The sequence below is a fragment of the Panthera pardus genome, unplaced genomic scaffold, assembly GCF_024362965.1.
Source record: "Panthera pardus isolate Hobbes unplaced genomic scaffold, ASM2436296v1 HiC_scaffold_13, whole genome shotgun sequence".
In the NCBI taxonomy this organism is placed as follows: Eukaryota; Metazoa; Chordata; class Mammalia; order Carnivora; family Felidae; genus Panthera; species Panthera pardus.
In genome coordinates, this window is record NW_026526688.1 from 86,359,917 (window position 1) to 86,386,088 (window position 26,172).

Here is a 26,172-nt window from a genome sequence, read left to right on the forward strand (position 1 = left end):
TTCGTTTTTCCCTACCTTCTACAATCCAAAGCCCCAGGAGCAGTTGTCTGAAATTGCTCAAGTATCTAAAGATGCATTCAGACTGAAAGAAAAGTAAGAAATGTCATTCCAATTGCATCTTTGTTCTATACCCCGCCCCCAAACATCTAGACAGCAGAAAGCACAGCTTTGGATGAGCATGTCTCCAAATCAAACCTCATCCTGCTTCAGGGGTCAGGGATGGAGGCACCTGCCAGCCAGGGTCTGTTCTTGGACTTTTCCCAGCCTGATTCTTCCGCAGCAGCATCCTGCTTCTTCAGTTCCAACCATCTCCGTTTATGTATTTTGTCCTCCCCTCTCCCCCTTCCTGTCTATTTTTGCTGTTCTGTACCAGATATCCTCTCTCCAGTGGTTTTGACCTGACTTCCATCCCTCTCAGTTTTTTGGTGCCTTCTCCTGGCACTCAAGTCCTTGGTACTATTCTGAGGGGTGGGCCTATTTCTTTGGAGCCCATACCAGGAAAGTGATAAACATCAAGTTACATTGTGACCAGCACTGGAAACTCTAACCTAGAACTTGTCTCTTCCTGTTGCCAAAGCACTGTAAATCTCAGCTCCCAAAGACGCGCTTCTCCATGAGCCCCCAGACAATGTGAAGGATGGAAACACTCTTCCAGAGAGCCTCTGAGTGGGGGGATGCCAGTGTCCCACAGTCCAGTGTTACTGTGAGTTTCTCCTGCCATTCCCAATCCAGGGGTCACTGCGTCTGCATGTGCCTTCCCGCTGCTCTTTATAAGTATCTATAATTATATCCTTTGTGCAAGGAATAAATATCATGCAGGGTTTCTAAAAGTTCTTGCCCCCAAAATTCATTTGCTTAAGGGATACAAACACTTGAAGGAAAAATCCCTCTCTAAGAGGGGAAAGGGATCGTCCTGTGCTCTGTACCCTCCCCCTCCTTCCCCGCGAGACTCCCAAATTACATTTGCTTTCTCAGTGGCATAGAAGTATGGATTAAGTTTCAAGGGTTTAAATGGATTTTTTTTCTGAACTTCCTAACTTCCTTCAGATTGCCAGGAATCTAAGAAATATGTTATTTAAGTACTGATTTCCCTGCACTTTGGAGGGCAGGGCCTTCCTCTATTCTTGCCCCTTTACTTCTCCCCAGAACACAGGCTGGACTGGCTGAGGGCTGCACAGACTCAGTTGGTTCAGAAACACCAAGAAGCTACTGCTGCTGACCTTGGGCCACTGAGTAAAATTGGCAACGGGCAGCCCAGAATTCCGTTAGATGAGCCGAGACCAGAGCTGTCCTAGCCCAGGATAGCAGACGCCAACATCCCCCTACAACCCCCACTTTCCCTGGGCCTTTTATTACCTTTACTTGGTCAAAGGAGGAAAGCAATCTGTCTCTCTTCTACTTGTTTAATAAAAGAAAACATAATCATAGTTTGACACATTACTTTTGGTGGATGCACAGAAAGAATATCCTAGATTAGAAAGGGAGAGAGGAGGAGGGGGTGGGAAGGCAAAAGGAAAACAAATTGGCTGCCTGCAGAGGTCCAGTGTCAGACGTCAAAGGAATCTTGTTCCTTCAGACGCTGTGGGAAAGACCATGGCAACGAGGGGCCCAGAGAGCGAGAGAGACAGATGGGGAGATTTGCAGCCCCTCCCTCAGATTAAAGACAGAACAAATAGGTGAAGCAATCCATTTTCCAGAGCCCAGTGGTAATTTCAGAGTGCTGTAGACCAGAGTATATGCTTCTCCTCCGCGTTGTCTCAATAAGGGGTAGGGAGGTTTTCAAAGAGAAGATTTTTTTATTCGTTCAGAGAAGACACCTGATTTCTGAATAATTGATAAAAAGCATGTTTTCACCTGGAACCACCAAATATCCTTCAATCGTGCATTTTCAGTGGTCCAACTGGTTTTGTAGCAATTAGCTGTTTAGTTAGAAATTATTTTTAGTATCATCTCTGGTTTAGGTTTTAAAGATCAGTGTTATAAATGCAATGTTAACTATCCTATGAAAGTATATCACACCCACAAGACTTAGCATGAAGACCAAGAGTGATTTTCTGACTGTTTTCAAATCCAATATAGAATTTAAACCCACGAACCAAGCCTAGGAAATACTTAAGTACCACATTTGTTATGAATTCTATTTGTCATTTTTAAAACCCTTTAACTAGGGGCCATCTGACATTCGTTATTCCTTGTAGGGCCATCTTGGAAAGACTTAAGACATTTAGCAAGAAGTAGAAAGTTGGGGGAACAAGTTAAGGAAGCATAAAAATGAGAAGGTTTCTTCTCCAAGCAGTTTTGGTCATATTTCCTGTTATTGTCAGGCGTCTTCTCTTCATCCCCAGAATATATTGTTAGGGCGTGGAAAATATTCAAGGTATATGCCTACTGTCCTACTCCCGGTTAGAAGCCAGGTGGTATACTATATTCACATTTAAATAAATTCAGTTGTTAAAAAGTAGGGAGGACAAAGAGAACTGGGATTACTCACGCTAGATTTTTAGGTGGAGATCACATTCTCAGGCCAGATTTCCAGTAGCCACGTGAGGGCAGAGTGAGAAGAGCACAGGTGTGAGCAAAAGGAGGTGGGAACCAGTGGACCAGGGTGTGACCCTAGACATTGCAGATGGTGAAGAGTGTGAACTCTTATTGTTCTTGCCGAAATACACCTTGCAATTCCTTTGATTCCTTATTCATCAGTTCCCACAGTCAGTAACCAAGTCTCGGCCACCTTTTACCTCCTGGGTGGATTACTCCAATGGCTACCTCTCAGTCCTGCCTCCCTACTTTTCTCCTTCTGATCCAGCCCCATCCTGATCCCTGATTTACCTGACACCAGCTTAACCTTATGAAAGTAATGTTTTGATCATTTTATTCCCTTTAAAAGACTACCGTGGCTCCCCATCTGTTAGTTGGGTCGCATGTCTGTGATTGCATTGAGACCTGTCCGTGGTCGGACCACCCAGTCAGTGCAGCTTTCCTCCCACACACCTTGGCTTGGGAACTGGGCACAGCCACCTCCCTCCTGCTAGTAGCTACTCCTTCTCCTCTCTCAAATCCAAACCTACTTCCATCAAGGCTTCTAGTCAAGTTTGCTTGTATCCATGAAGCTCTTCCCAAGCAGAACCAGAGAATTCTAGGGCAGGTGGGAGCCTTAGAGGTCACCTGGGCAGGTGTCCTCATTTTATAAAGGAGAATACTAAATAAAGCCCAAAGATGTTCAGTGACTTGCCCCAGGTCAACCAATCCCTAGAACCCCTGTGTCCCCCATTCCACCCCCTTTCTGCCATGTAACTGTGATCATTCCAGATCTGACCAGACTGGCTTTATGGAAATCCTATGGCACCAGAGGACATGCCACAGGCTCACCTTTGATGAGCTGGGATCATTTTCCAGCTTTTCAATGAAGGGAAACCTTGTGTCTTCACTGGATTTTAGTACCCCAGAGGACCAGGCTGTGACAGCCCTTCTTCTCTTAGATTCCAACCGCAACCCCTGCCATTGTGCTGGGGTGCTGGAGACCTTTGGGAATTCCTAGAGTAATCAAAGCATTTTTTAAAGCAGGATGTTATATATGAATTGAGAGAAAACTTTAATGAAAATTATCCGTAACGTACTAGTGCTCAGATTTCAGGTGGACGGTTTGTGGTGCCTGCTTATTCTTAGGGTGATAGATGCATGTTGGCCATGGGGTGGTAGCATCTTACCATACAACAAAATCAAAGCAAACTTGTAAACACAACCCATACACATGGATTTTTATATTCTACTATGCGAGTCAGTTGTTATTTGTTTGCTTTATTTGTTTGCTTGCTTGCTTGCTTGCTTGTCTTACCTGTGGCCAAGTATTCTCTAAGAAAAATCAACTCTGAGACCTGGAAGCTGAAACTGAACGTGCCATTAAAGGTGTGCAGGACTGTGCAGCTTTCAGTGGTGGGCATAAGTCTCTACGTTGTAGAACCAGTTCCCTGCACTTCTGTGGGGTTAACAGCCTCAGCGGACACCCTTCCTTTATGTGACTCCTTCAGCAGAAAGTGTGTCAGAGTATCCCAGACCTCTCTAGGTTCCCACCTAGGGTGTGTGTGTGCATCTGTCTGTGGGATGTATTTGGGGTCTGTCCCCAGGAGGTATCTGGGAGGGACTGAGAGTGACTGGGACCCTGCTACAGCCCCAGATATTTCCATGGCAATGGGGCTGGGCTCTGAGGCCCGGGGATGGTCCCTCCGTGTTGTGAGACATCTCTCAGCACCCTGTACGCGAGCATCCACTCCCTGGGGGCTTATGTTTACTAACTAATGAGGATTCAGTGTCTCCTTCTTTCCTTGGAAATTCTCTACAACTACACCTACAAAGGAATGAAAGATATGCCCTGTCAACCTTTTTTACATGCTCCTAGATATGAATTAAGAGGTAGTGTTCAGTGGGCTTATATAGAAAGTAATCTTCAATAAAAATTAAGCCCCGAGAAGCTAAGGTAAATAAAGAAGGGAATCTCACTCTCACTGGCTTTTTCTGTATGTCACATAATGGGAAACTGAGACAGACTTACAGTTCCATTTAGAGGCCCATCATCCCTCAGCTGGTTTCCAGCTTCCAGAAAAGGTCTGGATGACTTGGGAGAGATTTCACCATGGCCGATTGAGAAATTGTCTATTCTTACCATAGGGGAGGATAAAGAGGAGAAGAAATACAAAGGAGAAATTAATCAGTTGGATCAAGGTCAAAGAAACTAAATATGCATATTAAGGGAATGGGCCAAAAGGTAAGGAAGACCAGAAATATGATCCTTCATGCTGGGAAAGCTTTCTCAGGTTGATAAATACCCTGAACTGCAGGTTGGCTCTCCCTTTCCTGCTCCAGCATTAATCACCCGACCCTCCGGTTCTGATGTTGACCTCCTGTGAGCAGTCAACCTGGAGAGAAGTGGCAGTTGGGCAAGCTCTTGGAGGAGGCGCTGCTTTTAGGGGGGGGAAGTGTGTGCGGAGATCTGATGCGTATTGTAAAGGAGCTCACCCAGATCTGGGAAGCACTGAGAAGGGGAGGATCCAGTCAGCTAGCTAGAGGAAGAATCAGCACAAGAAACTTGGGTAAAGTGAGGAGGGAGTGAGCACCGGAGGTAATATTACGATAAGGAGGTCAGACTTGGCCTTAGCTTCTGGTAGAAATAGGAAACTGTGATCCCTCCCAGATGGTTAAGCAGAAATACTGATGCTTTCAGAGGGGATAAGTTGCAAAAGATAATGGGCACGTAACTCCCATCTTAGAAGGTCTGTATGCTGTTGTCAACATGAGTGGACTTATCCCTCACTAAAATGAGAGTTTCACATAAACTTCACCATCATCCGAGGGCCTGATCCCATACTTAGCTATCCACTTAGTTTTTATCCTAAGCAAAAGGATATTTTCCTTCATAAGGCTGAGAAGCTGACCTGACTGTTAAGAAAGAACAAACTATGAGCTGAAAATCACGACCCTACCTAAAGTTTCTAACTTCCTCATTATTATTCATATTGGTGCTAATGAGAGCAAACATTTATGAGCACTTACTGTATGCCAGGCACTGTTGAATCATGCTACCTGAGTGCAGTTCTGATAAAAGAAGTGAAACTTTTGAGATCTGTAGAGGATGATTTCTAATTGTTTCCAGACTCCGTTATCCAGGATATTACGTGTGTGAGGTAGGAGTCAAGAGCTGTGTTTACTGCAGTGCAGGTGCAATCGAGGAGACTCTCTGGAGCCCGTGTTTCTGCTAAGACTGTTTTTATCCCAATTTGTCCCCAACTCTTCTCAAGGCTAACAAAAGACCCTGGCCACTTCCATTTCTTGGAGTCACCAAATATATGTACAAAAGGAAGAAATGCCAATAGGGTTTTTTAAAGAAGTAATGTTTTTATCTGTAAAAGAGTGTGGGATTATAATACCATCCACAAGATAAATGCGGGATTTATAATAAACATTAATTCACAATGGACTTAGAGCAGTGTGATCTGGTAACAGGGTACAACTGAAAACCATAAAATAGAAGGTATCTTTCAATTCTGTCAGGCTTTGTCCATGACCCTATGTAAAACCTTGTGTGCAGAACACATCTAACAACCTAACCTCAAGAATTATTGAGGATGTAAGGTGCCCGGTCCAGTGGCCCCCATCCCTGCCTGCCGGTAGGCCCTCCCTGACCCTGTAGGAGGAGCCCCTCTTCTAGACTCGCTTCCTCTGAGAACCTGGCTCTCAGCCAAAATCTCTAAAGATGTAATGTACCACCCCCAGATTTCTAAATGTTACTTCTTTTTTCCCTAGTTTCTCGTACCCTCCCCAGACTCCTGGCCTCCTCCAACCGCACAACCCCTGGCCTGGCTTCTGCTCTCAGGAGTATGGCCAGGCCAGCCCTCTTCTCAGAGCCCTGGTGCGCTCACACCTGGTTTGCCCACACACAGGTTCAGCAGCCCGAAAACCTGCAAAGCAGGCTGACCAGACCCTCCCCGGAGAGAAAAGGGCCTGAGAGCAGGCAGCTTTGTAGAAGTGGCTCTTCCCAGGCAGTCGGAGCTGGTGTCCCTCAAGCCACCCTCCCAAGGCTGCCCAGAGAAGGGAGGAAGTGCCCGCCTCTGTTCACAGCACGCCTTCGAGCCCGGAGCTTTCCTTCCCTCTTCCTGTCTTATAGTGGTTGCAGCAGAGAGCTCCATTTGGCAGCGTGGTAGTGCTCTTGTCTATAAATGGAAACATTGGCCTGTCTCCCAGTATAACACAAGATAGGCCTCTGCATCGGTTATGCAATCTTCGCTGTGATGACTTCATCAGAAAGTGGGGGAGGCAATAAAAGAGAAAGGTACGGTTTAGGGGAACAGTAGCTCCCGAGAAAAACTCTTCCCAGCAGCGCTGCTGAAGACAGCTGAGACTCCTTCCTCCCCCCTCTCTATTTTTAAATCAAGGGAAGAAAGGCCGCAAACATTGGGCAAAAAAACCTAGTTCCTGGAGCAGCTGTCAAACCCCTTGCAGCCCCTGTGTCCTTCAGGCCACTTGGATGCAGGCAGAATGCTGTGCCCATCTCTGCTGGGGGCAGGGGGGGGGGCACGGGTTGCTCACCGCCCCTGGCGCTGGGGTCTGCTTACACCCTTGCGGAGAAGACAATCTGTGAAGGCAAACAGCGGTGGGTTTTCCCTCGTCTCTCAAGTTAAAGATTGGGCTGGTTCTGGCCCCGCTCCAGAGAACAACCACGGAGAGCAGGGTGCTACAGCATAGAGAGGCTTGTCCCGGTGACTCCCCGAGAATTCTCGGAAGATGGTCAGTCCCCATCAGCAGTGAAAAGCTGGCCCTGTTGCTGAGCGTCTAGCCAAACCCAGTTTGTTCATGTTCATGCCGTGTCCCGGTCTTAAAAGGGAATGGCCACTTAAAGATGTCTGTGGCACACACCACAGCATAAGATGGGCTCAGATGGAAATAGTCCAGGTCCCAGACCCAGCTAGGCCCCTCTCGAACTCACCGCATCCCGTCCATGTCTGTTAAGAACAAGTCTGCTTAATGAGGATTTGGGGACAGGGGAGCTTGTGTTATAGTTTCATGAATCCTCTAAATGTTGACCATTTAGGCTGTTTTTTTAATTTTTGCTACTCTAAATCCTTCAAGCTATTCCAGATAAAATCTTTGTATAAAGCATGGGGCGCCTGGGTGGCTCAGTCGGTTAAGCGTCCGACTTCAGCTCAGGTCATGATCTCACAGTCCGTGAGTTCGAGCCCCGTGTCGGGCTCTGTGCTGACAGCTCAGAGCCTCGAGCCTGCTTTGGATTCTGTGTCTCCCTCTCTCCCTGCCCCTCCCCTGCTCACACTCTGTCTCTCTCTGTCCCAAAAATAAATAAAAACAAACAAAAAAAAAAAAGTACAGCTACGACCACTTCCATGAGATGAGTCCTTAGAAATGGAATTTCAGGAGCGCCTGGGTGGCTCAGTCAGTTAAGCGTCCAACTTCAGCTCAGGTCATGATCTCGTGGTTTGTGAGTTTCAGCCCCGCGTCGGGCTCTGTGCTGACAGCTCAGAGCCTGGAGCCTATTTCGAATTCTGTGTCTCCCTCGTTCTCTGCTCTTCCTCCGCTCATGCTCTATGCCTGTCTCTCAAAAATAAATGTTAAAAAATTTAAAAAAAGAAAAGAAATGGAATTTCAGGGTATGATGTATTCAAGTCTTTGATCATTCTGTCTACTCTGGAAGCCATTCTCCTCCTGTCTGCCTGCGCCATTCTGAGACATCACTTCTTCTGATAAGCCTTCAGTGTCCTCTCCGGGCACAGTCAGGTGCCTTCACCGCTAGGTCCCTGTGCTCTAGTGCCTCCTTGTACAAGGCCCAGGGACCTGCCTTGTGCTTCCTTCTCTGCAAAGATGCCATCAGCTGCCCAGAAACCAAGGAAGCCTCAGTCTTCATCAGAATTTTGGAATCCTGGAAAACAAGCAAATAGGTCCTTCTTCTTTTCCTTTTCTTTGTTCTTTTTTCTATTTGTTTTTTTTTTTTTTTATAATTTAAAGACTATTTTTAGAACATGTTTTTAAAAATAACATTCAAAGTAACATTTTCATTATAGAATATTTAAAAGGGTATAGGGGTGTCTGGGTGGCTCAGTGAGTTGAGTGTCCGACTTCAGCTCGGGTCATGATCTCATGGTTCGTGGGTTCGAGCCCCGCATCGGGCTCTATGCTGACAGCTCAGAGCCTGGAGCCTTCTTTGGATTCTGTGTCTCCTTCTCTCTCTGCCCCTCCTCCACTCACACTCTGTCTCTGTCTCTCTCTCTCTCTCTCCAAAGTAAACATTAAAAAAATTTTTTTAAAGATTTGAAAAGGTATAAAAATAAAAATAATTTACAATCCTTGTCTAACATGATTTTTCTGTTTTAGAAACTGTTTTTCCTCCCCTTAACTGTATATTGTAAGCTTTTCTCTGTGTGATTAGATAGTCTAAGAAGGCATGATTGTTATTGGCTGCCTAGTATTCATGGTATGGATGTACCATAATTTATTTAATCAAGCTCCTATTGTTGCACCCTAATGAACTTTTAACCAATTTAGGCTTGTTTTGGTGGTAGAATTAATCACAACAAAGGGATCAAAAGGACTCTATAATTTACATCAAAGGCAGAGGAAAAGCATAACTCTCAAAGTTGTGTTTCCACTGAAGGGACCTATGGTGACTATGTTCAAAGCACTGATAAGGACAAATGGTATTTTGTTGTTTTTACCCCCAAGTAAGTCCTTGAAAGCCTACCCTTCCTGTGGTTGATGCATCTAGCCTTGCATTGAACTGCCAACTTTAACCCTTTCTTTCCTCTTCAGTGGGTGCTCCATTCCTGAAGCTCAGAGAAGCCATCCGTGTGGGGCCATCTTTGTTTTTGTTTTTTCTCCTCTCCAGTCATATGTGTTACTGGTTTAGGCTAGAATTCATCATAGCCACTTAGTTCAGTTCAGCAAACATTTACTCTGTTGCAGCTGTGGACCTAGCTGTGTGTTGGATGCTGGAAGACTCCTAGAGAACCTACAGGCCTGGTAGAAATACTGCCATAAGGGTGTCATTCTACCGGAAAACTGTCACTTGCAAGCACTCGGAAGGTTGGAGCTTTCTACTGCCCTGTGTTACTTAGAAACAGTGGTACAATCATGTATATAACATTATCATGATCATGGAAAGTGTATTGTTGTATACAGAGGAAAAAGCTGGCGAAAATATTTTTTAAAAAACACACATCAAAATATTAACGTCGTTGCCTCTGAGTATTCAAAATGAATAAAACTTTTTTTGTTCTTTATACATTTATTCAGTGTTTCAAATATTCCCTGTGATTGGGAGACGATGTGGGGACAAAAATGTATTTTTTAAACAGTTAAATGTCTGGAGGTGCCTGGGTGGCTCAGTCGGTTAAGCATTCGACTTTTGATTTCAGCTCAGGTCATGATCTCTCGGTTCGTGGGTTAGAGCCCCTCATCGGGCATTGTGCTGACAGCGCAGAGCTTACTTGGGATTCTCTCCCTCTCTCTCCACCCCTCCCCTGCTCACATGCTTGCTCTTTCTCTCTCAAAAATAAATAAACATTAAAAATATATATATTTACATGCCTGGGTAGCATCTCCATTCTGTTGACAATCTGGAGGGAAAACCAAGTTTAAAGTCTTAGTCCTCCTCATTGCCTTAAAAGCTAAACTAGAACCAAAAACACAGCTTTTCCCCTCACCTTGACTTTGTAGAGCTGCATGATTGAGAGGTTACAACAGTAACAGTAATAATAATAGCAAGCTATTTGTAGATGGTTGGGTGCGCCAGCCACTGGGCCTATGATGGAAATACGTTTCTATCCAGGCCTGGTGGGTTCCTCCAATGTAAGCTGCTCCTCCTTCCCGGTGGAAAGAAGAACTTTGCTGAACCCATTTAGCAGGCTTACCACTGGGTCTCAAGTTTCTGCTGTTTCAGCGATAAGCTCCCTAAATTGGTAAAGTGCCTTAAAACTCAATCGTCATGGGGACACAACCACCACAGATCATAAAACAAATCTTTTTATCCAACCTTCTTCAATAATCTGCAGAAACAGAGGGTTTTATATGGGGTGGGGCCTGTTGGGGCTCTGCTGTGAATTTATTGTAAGCTCCAGACCCACAGTGAAAAACTGTTCTGGACGAGGACAAAGAATGTCTGTAAATGAAGCCACCATCCTGAAACCAAGTTTCTGCCCTGACACCTGATCAACTTCAAAGAAAATTCTAAGGTTTTCTTTTATTTTGTTCCTTCCTTCTACTTATGGTTGAATGGTCTAATCTTATGGCCTTTCTTTAAATGTCAAAGTTGATACCATGGAAGCATCCTAATTTGGGGTATCAGGCAACATATAAAAAAAAAATGATGCATATTTTCGTGCTCTTTCAGCTTCATCCTTTGATCCCTGTAGAGTTTCTACCTTTTTATTCTATGCCCATTCCTCTCTCCCTTCCACCCCCTTCCCACTTCTCTTTAGTGCACAGCCCTCTTGGGTGGTCTGCTCAATTTAGACCAGATGCACGTTTCAGTCAGTGGGTGAGTGAGAATCCCAAAGACACCATCACCAGCTGTGGGTCATCAGACAAGTTCCTTAACCACTCAGAGACTCAGGTTTTCTTAATCAACAAAATGTGTTTAATTATGCAAGTGAAAGCATCCAGTAGGTGCCCCATAAGTGCAACTTGTCTTCTTCCATTGTTGCTTCTGGTTTTCTCCCAAGTTTGAAGAACCTTTTCCAACAGAGAGAACCCTCCTCAAATCATAGCTTTCCAAAGTTCTACCATACATCAGACCAAGTGATGGGAAGTCTAGTGATGTTTATGCTTCCCGCCTGAGCAAGGGAGTTCAGTGGCCTCACCCCTTCCTTAATCTTGGCTGCTGTTCAGCCTGCACAGCGAAGTTGCAGGAGTCCCGACCTTCCTGGAAGAATCATGGCCATGGGCTCCTTTCAGAATTCTTGGGGTTGCATTGCCTGAGCAGCCCTCTGAAAATTTAAGAGTTTTGTTCCAAATGCTGAAGAACTTGCAATAAAAACCTAAGCAACTCAGCACTCTGACTTGCTTTTTAAAGTGCAGGGTTTGCCATCTAAATCAGGGACAGAGAGCTCAGATGCCCCAGGTTGCAGTCAGTGTCCACAAACCAGAACTAGTATTTGCCCCAGTGATTCTCAAACAGTAGGGCATCTTAGTTACCTGGAGGGCATGTGAAACTGCTCCCAGGGGCTCCAATTCAGTAGGCCTGGGGTGGAGCCTGAGAATTTGCATTTCTTATAAGCTCCCAGGAGATGCTCATGCTACTGATCCTGGAACCACACTTTCAGAACCTCTCACTTAATTTAGCCCATAATTGTTTCTGAACTGCCCAAACTGGAAGTGGGAGAGATTTGAGCATCTGCTTAACCATTTTCTTTCTATAACTCTTTCCTCTCCAAAGTTTCTATTGTCAAGGGAGGAGTCTTATCAGTATGATTTTCATTTGAGGAGGTGGGGACTGAAACTGAGAGGTCACATGGTTTCCCAGGGCCTCAGAATGCCGGTTCACCACCCTGAGCCTCCCTGAGCCTCCCGGAGTCACAGCCAGATGCCTCCATCCAGGCTGCAGTGGGCTTCTGATTCATCCTGTGCTGCTCTCTGACATAAAACTGCTGAACTCTTTCCCAGCAAGTGTGATGTTCTGCGTGAAACGTTAGCTTTCCTCTGAAAACGCTTCCTTCTTCTGAAACTTAAAACTTGAATAGTTATCTTTGCAGGGAGAAAGCCTCTGGATACTGGTGATTGGTTAGACACACGAGCCTCTTGATGTATAGAATCTAGGCAATATTCCGTTTGGGCTGGAGATTTTTTTTTTTCTAATATTTGATCCAGTTCAATGTGTGTGAAAAGCACAGATATCTCTTCTGGGACATCCATTTTATCATTTTTACTTTTTCTTACGTGAACAGCCCTCCTCTCTCGTCGCTTGCCTTCCGCATGCATTTACTTCCTGGCCCCAGGCACGCTCTGTGTGCCAGGGGCCTGGGAAATCCGCCCCCTGAGCGCGCCCGGCTCTCGGGCTCAAAGGCAGCGCGCGCGGGCTGAGGACCTCCGCGGCCGCGGGGCAACTCGCCCGCGCCCGGGACCGCCTCGGCGGTTTCTTTGTTAGAGACGCCGGCGCTGAGAGGCATCTTCGGGCCTGCCGCCCCACTCCTGACTTCTTAGAGCCCCCTAAGGACTTGTAAGCATATAGGCTCGAGTCAAGAGGCTAAATTACGCCCCAGGGGACTTTTTAAGTAAAATCCTAAATTTCATTTAGGCTGTTCGTGGGCCATGTGATTGCAGACTGAGCCGAGGCCGCCCTCAGCGCCGCCCTCCCGCGCCGGCTTTGTGCAGCCGGGCTGCGGGGAACTCTGCTACTCTCGGACGGTCAGCCCCGGGGGCTGGTGCAAGCCACTCGCCCTCCCCTCTCCGGGTGCCACCGCCACCCCCACCCCCCATCTCCTCCAGCTCCCAGCCCTTCCGTTTCCTTCCCCGGCCTCCCCCCACCCCGACCTGAAATCTCCCTCCCCTCGGGCTGGAAGGAAAGTCGGTAATAAGAAACCAGTTCGGTGTCAGTCGGGGAGGGGGCGGGGGGGAGATAACCCCAGAGATACACGGCAATGGAGAGAGAACTCATTTTGTGTAAAGAGGGCCTCGAGTCACCAGGGAATTCCTGGATTGTCTCAGGCTGTCGTGTGTGATGTCCATCACGCCGTGCGAACACCATCTGCTCGGTATTATGCTCTCAGTTGCCAGGCTACCTGCTGTACGCAGTAACACTTGACTGCCTGGCTCCACGTTCGCAGCGTCCGCCCAGACGCGCGGGGCGGGGGGCGGGGTGGGGGGGGGGGGAGGAACAGGAGTCATGATTAAGCCATCTGCGGGGGGGGGGGGGGGGGCGCGGGCGGAGCTGGCGCTGCAATCCGGAGCGCCGGGCTGACACCACCATCTGCTGGGGCAGGGGGAGAACAGCAGCTGCTCCTTGTTCCTCCACCTCCGGGAAAAGGCTGAAGCCCCGGGCGTCCTCCAGCCAGTTCTCCCCCAGGTCCCAGCTCCCCCGGGCCTCACCTTCAGCCTTTTGTGAGCCCCCTCCCCGGAGCCGGCGCTCCTGGGTCGCCGCCAGAAATCCCGGCCCCTCTCACCCAAACACTACGCTTGTTCTTGAAAACACTTAAGAGAAATAAAGCTGGCTACGCACAGATTTATAAATAAACAGCTGGCTGCTCTTGGGAGATATTTTTACCACAGCTGTTTTTTGAAGTAGAAAACTGCCTCTTTGGAGGAGGTAGGGTGTTTTTTTACACCTCCTACCTCTCTCCAGCCCTTAGAAAATTGCTAAGATCTTTTCCCCGAGGAAGGAGCTATGTAAAATGGGTTCACTCGTTTTGATTTTTCCCCCCTCCCTTTATTTTACTGAAGAGTGGGAAGGTTTGGGGAGTAATCAAGATCTATGAAACCAGTTGGATTTCTTAGGGGAAGCTAGTGAGTTAAGATTCTTGGTAGAAGGCAAGGGAGGTCGCTGGGCAGGGGGTGGGGTGGAGAACGAGCCAGTAATTAAAACTAAAAATACTGCATCATTTGGCTTCAAGGCATTACATTTCTCTGACGAAAGCTCAGCCTGGTTTTCTCTAATTGCACACACAGTGTGTGTCCTCCTTAGAAACAAGAGCGGTGGCTTGAAATCCTGAAATTCGACAAGCGATTGCTCATTAAGCTCTCTTAGACTGGAGGTTAAAAGCTGCCATGTAATATGAAACAGTTAACGGCCAGCCAGCTCCATTTGTAAGGCAAGTCACTTGGAGGGCTTTGCACTTTGGAAGACACGCTTGAGGTGGGGCCTGTGGTGTCACTCACCTGCTGCTGAATGCAGGAGAGCTTGTTGGGAAAGTACTCAAGGTGTATCAACCTAGATTCAGGGATGTTTCATATGGAAGGCAACCCCTTAAAAATGCACATAGCCCTCCTGCCCCCTAGGTCTTCAGATCTTCAGCAAGAAACCCGAAGGCAAAACCTTTGGGGGGGGGGGTGTCATTTGGAGAAATACATAATCCTGGGAAGTAATAACCTAACTATCTCTTTGGGAAAATCCCATCCCCCACCCCCTCCCCACACTGTGCTTCTGAAGTATTTCTTTTTGCCCCAGGAAGACAAGGGCCAAAAGTGGTTGGATATAGCAACATCGTCACTTCATTTGCCTCTCCCTTTCTTTCCAGGGTGGAGAAAAGGCTGGGAAAGCAATAGTTACTACTTACCACTTCTGGGCATGCGCCCCAGCTAGGCAGGGCTGGTCACACAGGACCAGGATATCTCAAAAGTGCCCAAAGATAAACAGGGCCAGCCTGGGCCAGCCCAGACCAGCCCTCATAAAACTAGATGAAGCAAACTTTATCTTCCCTTGGGTCTCATTTTCTTTCTCCTCTCCTCCTTATCAAAACTGGAAAATATTAGGGTGCCTGAGTGGCTCAGTCACTCAAACAACCGACTCTTGATTTTGGCTCAGGTCATGGTCTTGTCCTTTGTGAGACTGAGCTCCGAGTGGGGCCTGCACTGGCAGTGCAGAGCCTGCTTGGGATATTCTCTCTCCCTCTCTCTCTCTGCCCCTCCCCCACGCATGCTCGCGCGCTCTCTCTCTCTCTCTCTCTCTCCCCCGCTCTCAAATAAACTTAAAAAATTTTAAGAAAAAACTGGAAAGTGTCAAATATACTGAAATACACAGGAAAAAAAAAAACAAAACGGTGTACCTGTATTTTTTTTTGATTGGTTAACTGTTTATACTTCAGTGTGAATTTGTTTGTTAAAGTGTGAAGTCAATCAGCCATTTGTTCCTAAAGGTGGCAAGAAGCAGCTTTATCCCATTGGAAAGAAGGGCTTGGAAACAGGCAGCAATTATTGAGGGAAAAGGGGAGACTCTGAAACATTGTGATGCCTATGGGGCTTGGGCCTAAAGTAAACTTTTTGGTAGCATAAAGGCTCCTGGCCTTTGGGAGTATAAGTTCGTTTTTTTGTTTTGTTTTTTTTTATAATTTTTTTTTTTTAATGTTTGTTTATTTTTGAGACAGGGAGAGACAGAGCATGAATGGGGGAGGGTCAGAGAGAGAGGGAGACACAGAATCTGAAACAGGCTCCAGGCTCTGAGCTGTCATCACAGAGCCCGACGCGGGGCTCGAACTCACGGACCGCAAGATCATGACCTGAGCTGAAGTCAGGTGCTTAACCAACTGAGCCACCCAGGCGCCCCTATAAGTTCTTTTTAACATAGATATTTCACGGCTCTCTACCTGATAATCGTCTGTAGAGGAAATACACAAAGACAAAAAGGGTTTTGCAATAACACTTCTGTTTGAAAAATAGAACCCAGGACACTCGTGGAAGACAGGCTATGTATTTAGTCTACAAGCGATTCTCAGGTGTATACTTAGCACCACGGCCCCACAGTCTCGTAAAGGCCCGTGCTAGCAGAAGGAATACTAAATTTCAACTCAAGATCAGCGTTCCAGTTCTGCTGTTTCCAATTCTTCCATTTGCTAAGTGTGACCTGGGCTACTGCACTAACTATCCGGGACTTCTCGGCCTCTTGTTTCCAGGGCAAGAGAAGTAGGTTTTTGTCTGCTTTGCTTGTTTTGTTGTGTTTGTGTGGGTGGAGGGAGGAAAGAAGAGTAGCTGAAGACCCAGTTTAGGCTGGGAAGAAAAGCACCAACGGCTGAGCATCACACAGCAGAGGGAAGGTACACAAACCTGGGGAATAAGGTCCAGGACTGTGTCTCTAGGAGAGCCAGGGATCAAACTCATGTTTTGAGAGGACAGTGCCAGCATGATTGACTGTATCCATACCAAAGAGGTAGCAGGGCAGAAGTAGGAAAAAATATTAAAATCCAGTTTGCTTGGATACAAAAATATTTAAATAACTTTAGACTTATTCATATTCATTTTTTATTATTTTGGTGACATGATGGTACCTCACACTATGGATACGTCCTTACATGTGTGCCCATTTAATCTGTGTTCATCTCAGACATCCGATCCTCTGTGTTCAGATGAATTACTTGAAATGTGAATGAATTAAAAGGCAGAATATTCAGACAACACTTGCTTGGTAGACGAATAAGAAAGGAACTATCTAGAAGCTGAATTTTATGGTCACATACCACATTTTCCCCGGTGAACACTGGCTGTTACAGGCTTTTCCTGTGAGCACATTTTCCAAGCAGTCACTTGACTCTGTGAGTAGGTCTCTACCACTTTACTCCCTACTCCTTAAGAACCAGTCCTTAAAAGTTGCCATCATTTGACTGAGACAACTGTAGAATCAGAAGACCCAAATCAACCCACACATTATAAATTGTCCCAGACACAGGAGGCTCAGCCCTATTTTTAAAGATGTCGGGGGCGCCTGGGTGGTTCAGTCGGTTAAACGACTGGCTTTTGACTTTGACTCAGGTCATGATCTCACGGTTCGTGGGTTTGAGCCCCACATCGGTGCCTGTTTGGGATTCTCTCTCTCTCTCTCTCCCTCTCTCTCTGCCCCTCCCCTGCTCACGTGCTCTATATCTCTCTCAAAATAAGTAAACTTTAAAAAAAGTATATTAAAGATGTCAGGAGATTACGTATCTTTGTTCAGTGCAACGCATTCCCAGCTCTCACCATCAACGACCCCCACCAGCAGGAATTTTGTTTTTACATACAGCAAAGCTTTCAAATGTCACAATTAATTGGAATTCCATTAATTAGTAAATCTACTGATTGATAAATTCCAGAATTCTTCTGTAAATGTCTCTCCTACTAGCTAAGAAGAAGTCCATTTAGGCCAAGTAGGCAGTAAAGATTAAGAGGTAGGGGCACGCTGTCTCTTCCAGACTTAAGGTGATCCCAGCCTGAAGGCTTCTTCCCTTTCCTTTGGAGGAACGCAGAATGTTAGCTGAACATCCAGCCTTTGTCCCGTCATCAGTCTCATCCAAAACAGACTGGCCTTGCTGTCAGATTTCCCAGAGCCATGCTCCATTACCGTTCCCTTGTATATCTCCAGCTCCACGGTGGTAAGGCCAGATTTGAGGACCACTGGGTGGGTTTTATGGGAATAGAATGCGTGCCACTCAGGACCCCGCAGGCCCGCAAGCTGGGGCCCCTGCCCCCATGCTTTTTCTCAAATATAAAATCTCTGCATTCTCTTCTCTTCTTCTCCTCCCAGGAACAGCACCCAGTTGGACTTCCCCGGACCACAGGCCCCATGCAGTCCTCCGTGCCCCCAGGCTCGGGCGGCATGGTCTCCGGAGCCAGTCCCGCGGGCCCTGGCTTCCTAGGCGGCCAGCCCCAGGCAGCCCTCATGAAACAGATGCTCATTGATCAGCGGGCCCAGTTGATGGAGCAGCAGAAGCAACAGTTCCTGCGGGAGCAAAGGCAGCAGCAGCAGCAGCAGCAGATTCTAGCCGAGCAGGTAACATGATTCATTCATTCAGCAGGCATTTATTCGGTGCCCTGTGTCTGCGAGAGAGCTCCAGTTCGTGTCCTTTGTCAAGAGATTCACAGTCTAGCATTCCCCAGATCGCCGAAGAATCTGCAGAATTTGGACCTTTCCATTAGTTCGGCTTTTTCTTAGAATGAATTAGTTTGTTCTTAAAAGACAGGCTTCTGCCACCAGTTTGAAGGCCTATTTGCCAGAGACATTTCTTCGATTCAAGCCTGCCTTCTTTTCTTCTGGTTTCTGGCACAAGGGTCTGCGCAATCAGTATGGGGGTAGGGAAGCTGCCTCACATTCTTCATAGAGGCTAATATTTCCAGCATGAAGAAAAAAAGAAAATAACTCAGAGAACTTTGTTTCTTGAAGGAAAATGTCAGGAGGAGGGATTGAGGAGAATTCTGCAGAATTGGTCATGAACAATGGGACAGGAACAATAGCAGAATAATAGGGCCTACAGAACTACCTGGAAACCTGAACCCGGGGTCACAGAAAGGGTGCAAACTTAAGAAAATTCCCAACAGCTTTAAAACAGCTCAAGAAATCTTTGAGTTAAAGGAAGGCCTAACACGAATAAATCTTACCGTAGGCATCTTTGTCCACCCTCGCCATAGAATTCCTCCAGCTCCGAAAGAAAGCCTTCCCTGAGAGCCGCTTCTGTAGGTTTCAATGTGTTTTGTTTTTCAAGATGCCCATCCAGGATTATTATCCCAGGAAAGGCGTGAGGCCTTCCACAAGAGATCCCTACGTGGCTCCTGTGGGAGTCTGCACAGGGCATCTCTCTCTCTCTCTCTCTCTTATAGGAGGTAGGCGTGAGGTTGTCTTCCAAGGCTTAAAGCCCAACAAAGCTCTGCCCTACAGTTCCCCTCCTAGAAGGTTCCTAATATAATCAGAATTCTGGAAACTTATCAAGCCTCCTCCACCTCATATTTACAAGATACCACGTGGGACACAGGCATGTTGAGGTCCCTACTAAGAGCAGCAGTTCAGAGTAGCACCAGCCATCTCCCAAATAGAAAAATTGTACTGTTGAACACAGTTCGCTTATGTTCCCTTCTCTGCTTTTGTTCCTGAGCAGCTGTGTAATTATCTCCCTTTCTACCAAGGTCAGTCAGCCGCCTGGCACGTCTTGTACAAACAAACCTCTATCCCTCTCACCCTGCATAAGGTGTGTGACAAGGAACCGTGCTAATATCTCTCAGGCAGTGATAAATGAAGCCGCCGAGGGGAAGCTGGGCTTTGTAAATCCTCTCCTTGGCCAATCCCGGGAAACTTCAGGTGCGCCTGATACTGTGAGCGATGGCCTCTGATGTGTGTGCTGTGACCAAGGCGCAAATAGGAGCCTGGGTAACCAGGCAAACGCAGTTGTGCTAGCCAGGGCTGTCCCCACTCAGCGAGGGCAGCCAAACCCCAGGGGACAAGGAAGGAAGCACAAGAGTGGAGGGAGAGCTGCCCCAGGAGGGTGCCCAGACAAGGAGCCGACACACAGAGAGATCCAGGGCGCCTTGGAAAAGATGGGGAAATGGTATCATTCCTTAGCAGGTTGTGGGCACCAAGAAATGAAGAGGGACCAAGGAAAGAATTTTACTCAGCCTCCAGATGTGTCCCACCTTTTGCTTGTGGTCTGATTCTGGAAAAACCTCTTCCCCCACTCTCTTCATCTGCCAGGTTACGTTTAATAATTTCCCGGCCTTCCTCCGATAACCGTTTTAAGGACGACATAGAGTAATGTGTGGAAAATCCTTCGGCAACTGTACACGCGTATGTGGTGACCTGTCACGTGACCCTGGTGTCACGGACTGTGATGTCAGAGCTGGGGCCACGACTGCCAGCCATCAGTGGGACTAGCCCAGAAGCGAAACTGAGGGCCTGCTCGGAAACAACTCAGTGCAGCAGCCTGCCCGTGCCCAGAGACGGAGCTTGTCCGTGCAGGCTCTTGGGGGGTCTACGTGTGGTGGGTTGTCAGCCTTTGTGTTTTGAGAACGAATGTTGCCCTATCAATGCTGAGCTGATGTTCTTGGTCTCTGCAGCAGTGGTGAAAGTGCCTAGTAATAGCAGTTTTGAAAGCAGCGTATTGGAGGTCCTGGGATTTCCTGAAAGGACTTGGGAGGGAGAACAGAAGGATTTGGGATCTTGCCTGTCTTTGGGAACTTTACAATGACTCCGGTGGCTTTAGAAATCAGGACAGAGCCGGCTGAAGGCAGGTGTGAGTTGACACGTAATGCCTTACTTGGAGCACGGCACTTCACATCTATTCACAAAGGTTCAACCGAACCCAGAATTTTAGACTGGAAAGAAATATTGGTGATCACGGAGGCTTTTTTATTTTACCTATGAAGAAACTGGAGGCCAGGGAGCTCATGTGAAGTATCAGAGATCGCAGAGCCAGAGAGGCACAGCCCCAGGACTGGAACAGGAGGCCCCCAGCCCCAGCTGACCACAGGGCACCCCAGGGCTTCTGCCCAGTCAGTGTGGACACTTAAGTTCTTACATAATATGAGAATTTTGGCTGAGGAGAAGCTTACTCAATAATGCCCTTATATTGCTGCCTAAAAGATTAGCATGGTTTCTTGTCTATACTTTATCTATACAATTAATTAATTTCAACACTTTGTGCAAAACACTATGGTAAGCACCCCAGGATGAGGTGAACAGGGCAGAGCCTTTTTTTTCTTTGGTTGCCAGAGTGCTGGCTGGCCTTGTGGAGAAAAAGAAAAGAAAAGAAAAAAAAGAAAGAAAGAGAAAGAAAATTATAGAGCTGCCCAGAAACAAAAACAAAGAAGAAAAAAATAGAAATAAACACATGTGTTAAGAAGTGACCAATGTGTGTTATTTTTATAATGAACACTTTAAAGAGCAGGGCCCTTGGTCCATGTTCTTTATAAGCCCTTGCGGATGAAAGGTGCTCAATGAATATTCAGCAGCTGCAGAAGGAGGTTAAATGACATGGCGAAGGTCACGCAGCTACTTGACGGCAGACTGGGAACTAAAACCCCTTTCTCTGCTCTTTCCACCTCACCCTTATTTTCTTTCCCTTTTCACATACAGCATGGTAATGATCATAATAGCCTTTCTAGTAGATTGGTAACAGCTCCGGCAGCGCAAAATCCCCGCGAGTGGAAGAAGAAAGACAAAAATCACAAGCCTCTGGCTCCTGGTACATGTGGAGTCCCACGCGGTTTCCTTAAGGCACTAAACGCTGTATATTTTACTTGCGGAGATGTATTTTACAGGCAGTGTGGCCTGGTGGGAATAAGATTAGCCTTTTTTATAGCCCCTGAGAATCCCATCTTCCTATACCGGAAGCAGCTATTTAGGTCATTAAAAATCAGTTGCTCGTCCCTTGAGCTGGGTCCCACAGTGCTAAGGAAGACGTGCAAGCTGATGTTGGAAAGTCAAAGCCAAGACTGGCTCCCTCAATACGCACTCCTTGTGAGCCAGCAAGTCTACACATCAGATATGCCAGATAGTCACCGAAAGGTACGTGCAAGGATGTGCATAGCAGCAGTATTTGTGACAGCCCGAGACAGGAACCACTCTAAATGCCCGTCACGAGCAGAATAGGTAAATAAGTAAGCCATGGTGTATGCGTTCATAGGAAGGAATACTACTCAACAGTGACAGTGAACAGGCCACAACTACACGCATCAACACGGATGAACCTCATGAATATAATGATGAATGCAAGAAGCCAGACACCAATACGTTGTATGAATCCACTTATACGAAGCACAAAAGCAGATGTCACTAGTCTGCACTGTTAGGTGGCTCCCTGGTCAGATGAAGTGGGTCCCTGCGGTGGGTCGTGACTGGAAAGGGGCATGAGGGGAATGCTAGCGGTGCTCGGTTCCTTGATCTAGATGCTGGTTATGTTGCTACAGGATGTGTTCATTTTGTGAAAATCCATCAGACCCATGCTTTGCACACTTGCCTGGATGCACCTGATTCCTCAACACAAAGTTTAGTTTTTGAAAAAACTGCCTTCCTCAAAACCGCCACAATATTTAATCGTCTCTCCCCATGTCACCTCCCTGTCCTTGTCCTGTCGTTCTAGCAGCTGCAGCAATCACATTTACCCCGCCAGCACCTCCAACAGCAACGGAATCCATACCCAGTGCAGCAGGTCAATCAGTTTCAAGGTGAGGCCAGTGCACACCTCTTCCGTTTTATACCTTCCAGCCGTGAAGTGTGAGTGAGCGTGTAGCCAGTGACATTGCCTTCTGTGCTGTGTTTGGGTTCAGGTAATATTAAAAATATGTTAAAACTGAGGGTGCCAGTCAGTCAGAATGCATTTTTGGAGCCCTCTGCTGTGGCAAGCATTAACCTTTTGGTGGCTGCGTCACAGAGAGGCCCTGGTTGGCCCCGGCAGGGGTCAGAGTGGCTGTGGGGGGCAGGGCTGGGGTAACTGTTCTTTACCAACGATACACAAGTATTTCAATAGTTTAACAGCCAACGGGGACCTACTGGTGCCTGGCTAGTCCAGCATCAGCCTTGTCTTTGTCTGGATCGTCATCTCAGGGAGCATGGGAGGAACAGTCCTGTGCCACATCCTTCTCGCTAATCCCAGCATGTCAGCTGGCCACAGCCCCACTTCAAACATCCACTTGGGAAGAATCTGGCTTGCAGCAACCACCGATCTCTGCTGAATCTAGAAGACCAAAGCGGCTTGAGTTTGACTGGACTATCTTGATCCTGCTGCCCTTTGCAGAAACCCTGATGATTCATGACCCAGTAGCAAGGGGCATATTGTGTGCTCAGTGTTATCATTCCTTTATGAAGTATAAAGTCCACTCAAATATCGATCCCTTCCATCTCCAATAGAGAGCACCCCTGAGGGTCTTGTATGGGGTAGAGGATCAGCCTGACAACCATCCCAGTCTCATCACAGGAATTTTCAGGGAGCTAGAGGGGTCGCCTAGTAGCAGAAACCCCAATTCCCATCCTCTGCCCTTTTCATGGGACCTAGATCCTGGGTCCTAATTTCTCAAGTGTTACCGGTTGTCGGTCGCTTCAAGAATCTGCCAGAAGCTATGGGGCCCCTTGCATATAAATATGCATATATATAAACGAATACAGACTTTGTGTGGCCATGTCGCAAGTGCTACGCTTCTCGTAGACTGTGAAAAATTCACAGGGGGTGAAAAATTCATGATCTCGGGTAGCATTGTTCAATCTTTGGGTTGCAACACACAAGTAGGTTGTAAAGATAATGGGTCCCAACCAACATTTTTTTAAAAGGAATATAATAGAAAACTGATGAGAGTGTATCATAATAAGGGAAACTTTTGTTTCTGTTGTAGACCAGTATGTGTATATACTGGATCACACGCTGTGAGTAGTGGTTTAAAGAGTCTGAAAGCCACTGGTGTTCACGGCCAGATCTCAGTGAAGATTGCCTGTGGAAAGGCAGTGGCCTGAGTAGCGACCACTTCCTTCCACCCCTGGAACACATGTATCAGACCCCTTTGGACTTGACCCAGGGGAGGACAAAAGGAATGAAGCTGTGCACAGGTGTTATGTGTGTTAAATCAGTGCCGATATTCTTTGAAGAATTCTGTTTCTCACTTGGTCATGGGTAGAGGGGGTGTGGAAATGGTCACCGTTACACGCATAATTTTTGCTGCAGACACAGAGCCTTCCTAGGTTCCTACAAGTAGTTCTCAAACGTTAGCTGCATCAGAATCACCAGCGGAGCCTGTAAAAGCACACATGGCCTGGCCCCACCCCCAGAGTCTCTGATTCCAGAGGTCTGAAGTCGGGCCAGAGAATTTGCACTTCTAACAAGCTTCCAGGAGTCCTTGCTGCTGCTGCTGGCCCAAGGGCCGCACTTTACGAACTGGTAATTTATATCAAGAACTAATTAAAAATACAAAATCTTATAAACCCAGCATAGTGGCCCTTGCATTTTCTAGGTTCGTAATTCATTTATTATCTTTTGGAATAAAGGGACCCACCAACATTTAATGCTTCCTCTGTATTATGAGTTATTCTGTATGCCTTGGGTCCAGGTTAAAAGTTCTACTCTTTGAACTTTTTTTTTTTTTTTTTAATTTTTTTTTTCAATGTTTATTTTTATTTTTGGGACAGAGACAGAGCATGAACGGGGGAGGGACAGAGAGGGAGACACAGAATCGGAAACAGGCTCCAGGCTCTGAGCCATCAGCCCAGAGCCTGACGCGGGGCTCGAACTCACGGACCGTGAGATCGTGACCTGGCTAAAGTCGGACGCTTAACCGACTGCGCCACCCAGGAGCCCCTCTTTGAACTTTTCTAAAACTCCACCCCACAGGTAATCAACCTGGAAATTTAGCTGTACTTAAGTTGAACACCCAGGCCCATGGTGCGGTCCCTGAGCTAAATGATGCATTTTTTTTCTTTTTTCACTCTCTTCTCTATTTTATTTTACTAACACCCTAGATATCATAATAGTGTGTATCTAGGAAAATAGCAAATTGGTATAGATAAGAAATACTGTCCTTGGAGAGTTTCGTTAGGAATCACTTACTTGGGAACGTACACATACTCCCCCACTACACATTTCAAAGGTTTAATGACTATCTTTCTCTTACTGAGTATGGTGCCTCTGGGCAATGTTGCATGCCTATGGAGAAATGCTTATTTTTCACAAATATAGGCTTCCTGTGAGTAAAAAGAGAAAACAGACCCTTTTAAGAAAAAATTGCATGTGATCTCTATTTGAATATGGAAGATTTTCACATGGTGATGTTAACCAGTGGATAAGAAAATTAACTTGAGTACAGTGTCCCACAATAATATCAGTTTTAGACAAAAATAAAAGAAGAAGAAGAGGAAAATTAGTCTATTATTTAACTGATATAGTAATCAGATAAAGACAAGGTAATTATTTGGACACATTTGCATTTTTTTCTATATATATTTAAAATTATTGAAAGTCAGGCACCTGGGTGGCTCGGTTAAGCTTCCGACTCTTGATCTCGGCTCAGGTCACGATCTCACGGTTTGTGAGTTCGAGCCCTGCATCAAGATCCTCACTGGCGGTGCAGAGCCTGCTTGGGATTCTGTCCTTCTCTCTCTCTGCCCCTCCCCTGTGCTCTCTCTTTCTCTCTCTCTCTCTCAAAATAAATAAATAAGCTTTCTAAATAAATAAATAAATAAAATTACTGAAGGCATAAAACTAGATTAAGAAAAAGGGTTTGTTTCTTTGTACCTAGGATGAAAATACGGAGCTGATTGCTGGTTTTAAAATGCCTTTTTTTTTTTCATTAGAGTTACACCTAGATAGCACAGTCGCTTTGTACTAAAGATAAAGGTTGGCTCGGATTAATGCTTTAATACCTCTTAAAAGGCATTGCAGCATTTCTGTCCTCTAAAGAAAGGAACCTACTTGTCATTCACAAAAGTAGCCCAGACCATATCCAGTCCCTCAACATATCCATTATAAACATACAACAAAAATGTCCAAAAAAAAAAAAAAAAAATGGAAGTCTTTTTGTCTCTTTCCAGCAGCTCATCAGTCTGTTTATGCAATTTGGGTCTAGCCAATCAGTCTCCGAGTCAGCAATATTTTCTCCTTAAATTTTTTTTTTTTTTTTACAAACAACTCAATAACCCATTTCACCACAGTTGATCAGATTGGCCATGCAGTCGATACAAATTTAGTCGTTAAGGTCACAAAACTTCGTAACAAGATTACAGACAATATATACCACCATCCAGTGTTTAACAGGAACTTTTGATTTTTTTTTTAAATCACTTCGATATAACGAAGCTTAAAACAGAAAACCGAAACATTTCTAGGGATCTCTCCAGCCCTTTCGGGTTTCCCCACAGTAACCATTTCATTTCTCAATGCAGCATGATATTGATCTCAGGCCACAAAAACTTAAGTCATAATCAAAATTCCCATAATTTTCTTTCTTTAAGAAAGAAAGAAAATATGGAGACATAGTTGCTGCCCAGAAATCAATAACCCCATCAGGAAGACAGAAACACACTTATCTGCCAAGGTGCCAAGCTTAACAAGGTTAGACTGTTCTCGTCTGGCTTTTCATCCCACCTCATCCCAGTTGCAGGTAGTATCACATTTGCTTATAATATTGATTGGCCCCCAGGCTGCATCTTTTTTAAATGTCCAGGAGAAAAAAAAAAAACTATTTTTCTTGGTCTTAGAGACTCAGTCATTAGCTGGGACATAGGAAAAACTCATTTTTGTGCACCTCCTAGCC

The 26,172-nt window shown here is 46.1% G+C and overlaps 1 protein-coding gene across 2 annotated transcripts in view; it reads left to right on the forward strand.

Moving 5' to 3' along the window:
• The window catches only part of MAML3 (mastermind like transcriptional coactivator 3), a 411,086-nt gene that overhangs the window by 380,355 nt on the left and 4,559 nt on the right, over positions 1-26,172 (forward strand). The window contains exons 3-4 of one of the 2 annotated variants that reach the window (XM_053901243.1): positions 17,699-17,944; positions 22,020-22,104. In XM_053901243.1, the coding sequence (XP_053757218.1) occupies positions 17,699-17,944; positions 22,020-22,104 (331 nt within the window). The remainder of the gene's footprint in view (positions 1-17,698; positions 17,945-22,019; positions 22,105-26,172) is intronic. The other variant, XM_053901244.1, reaches the window with a different exon arrangement.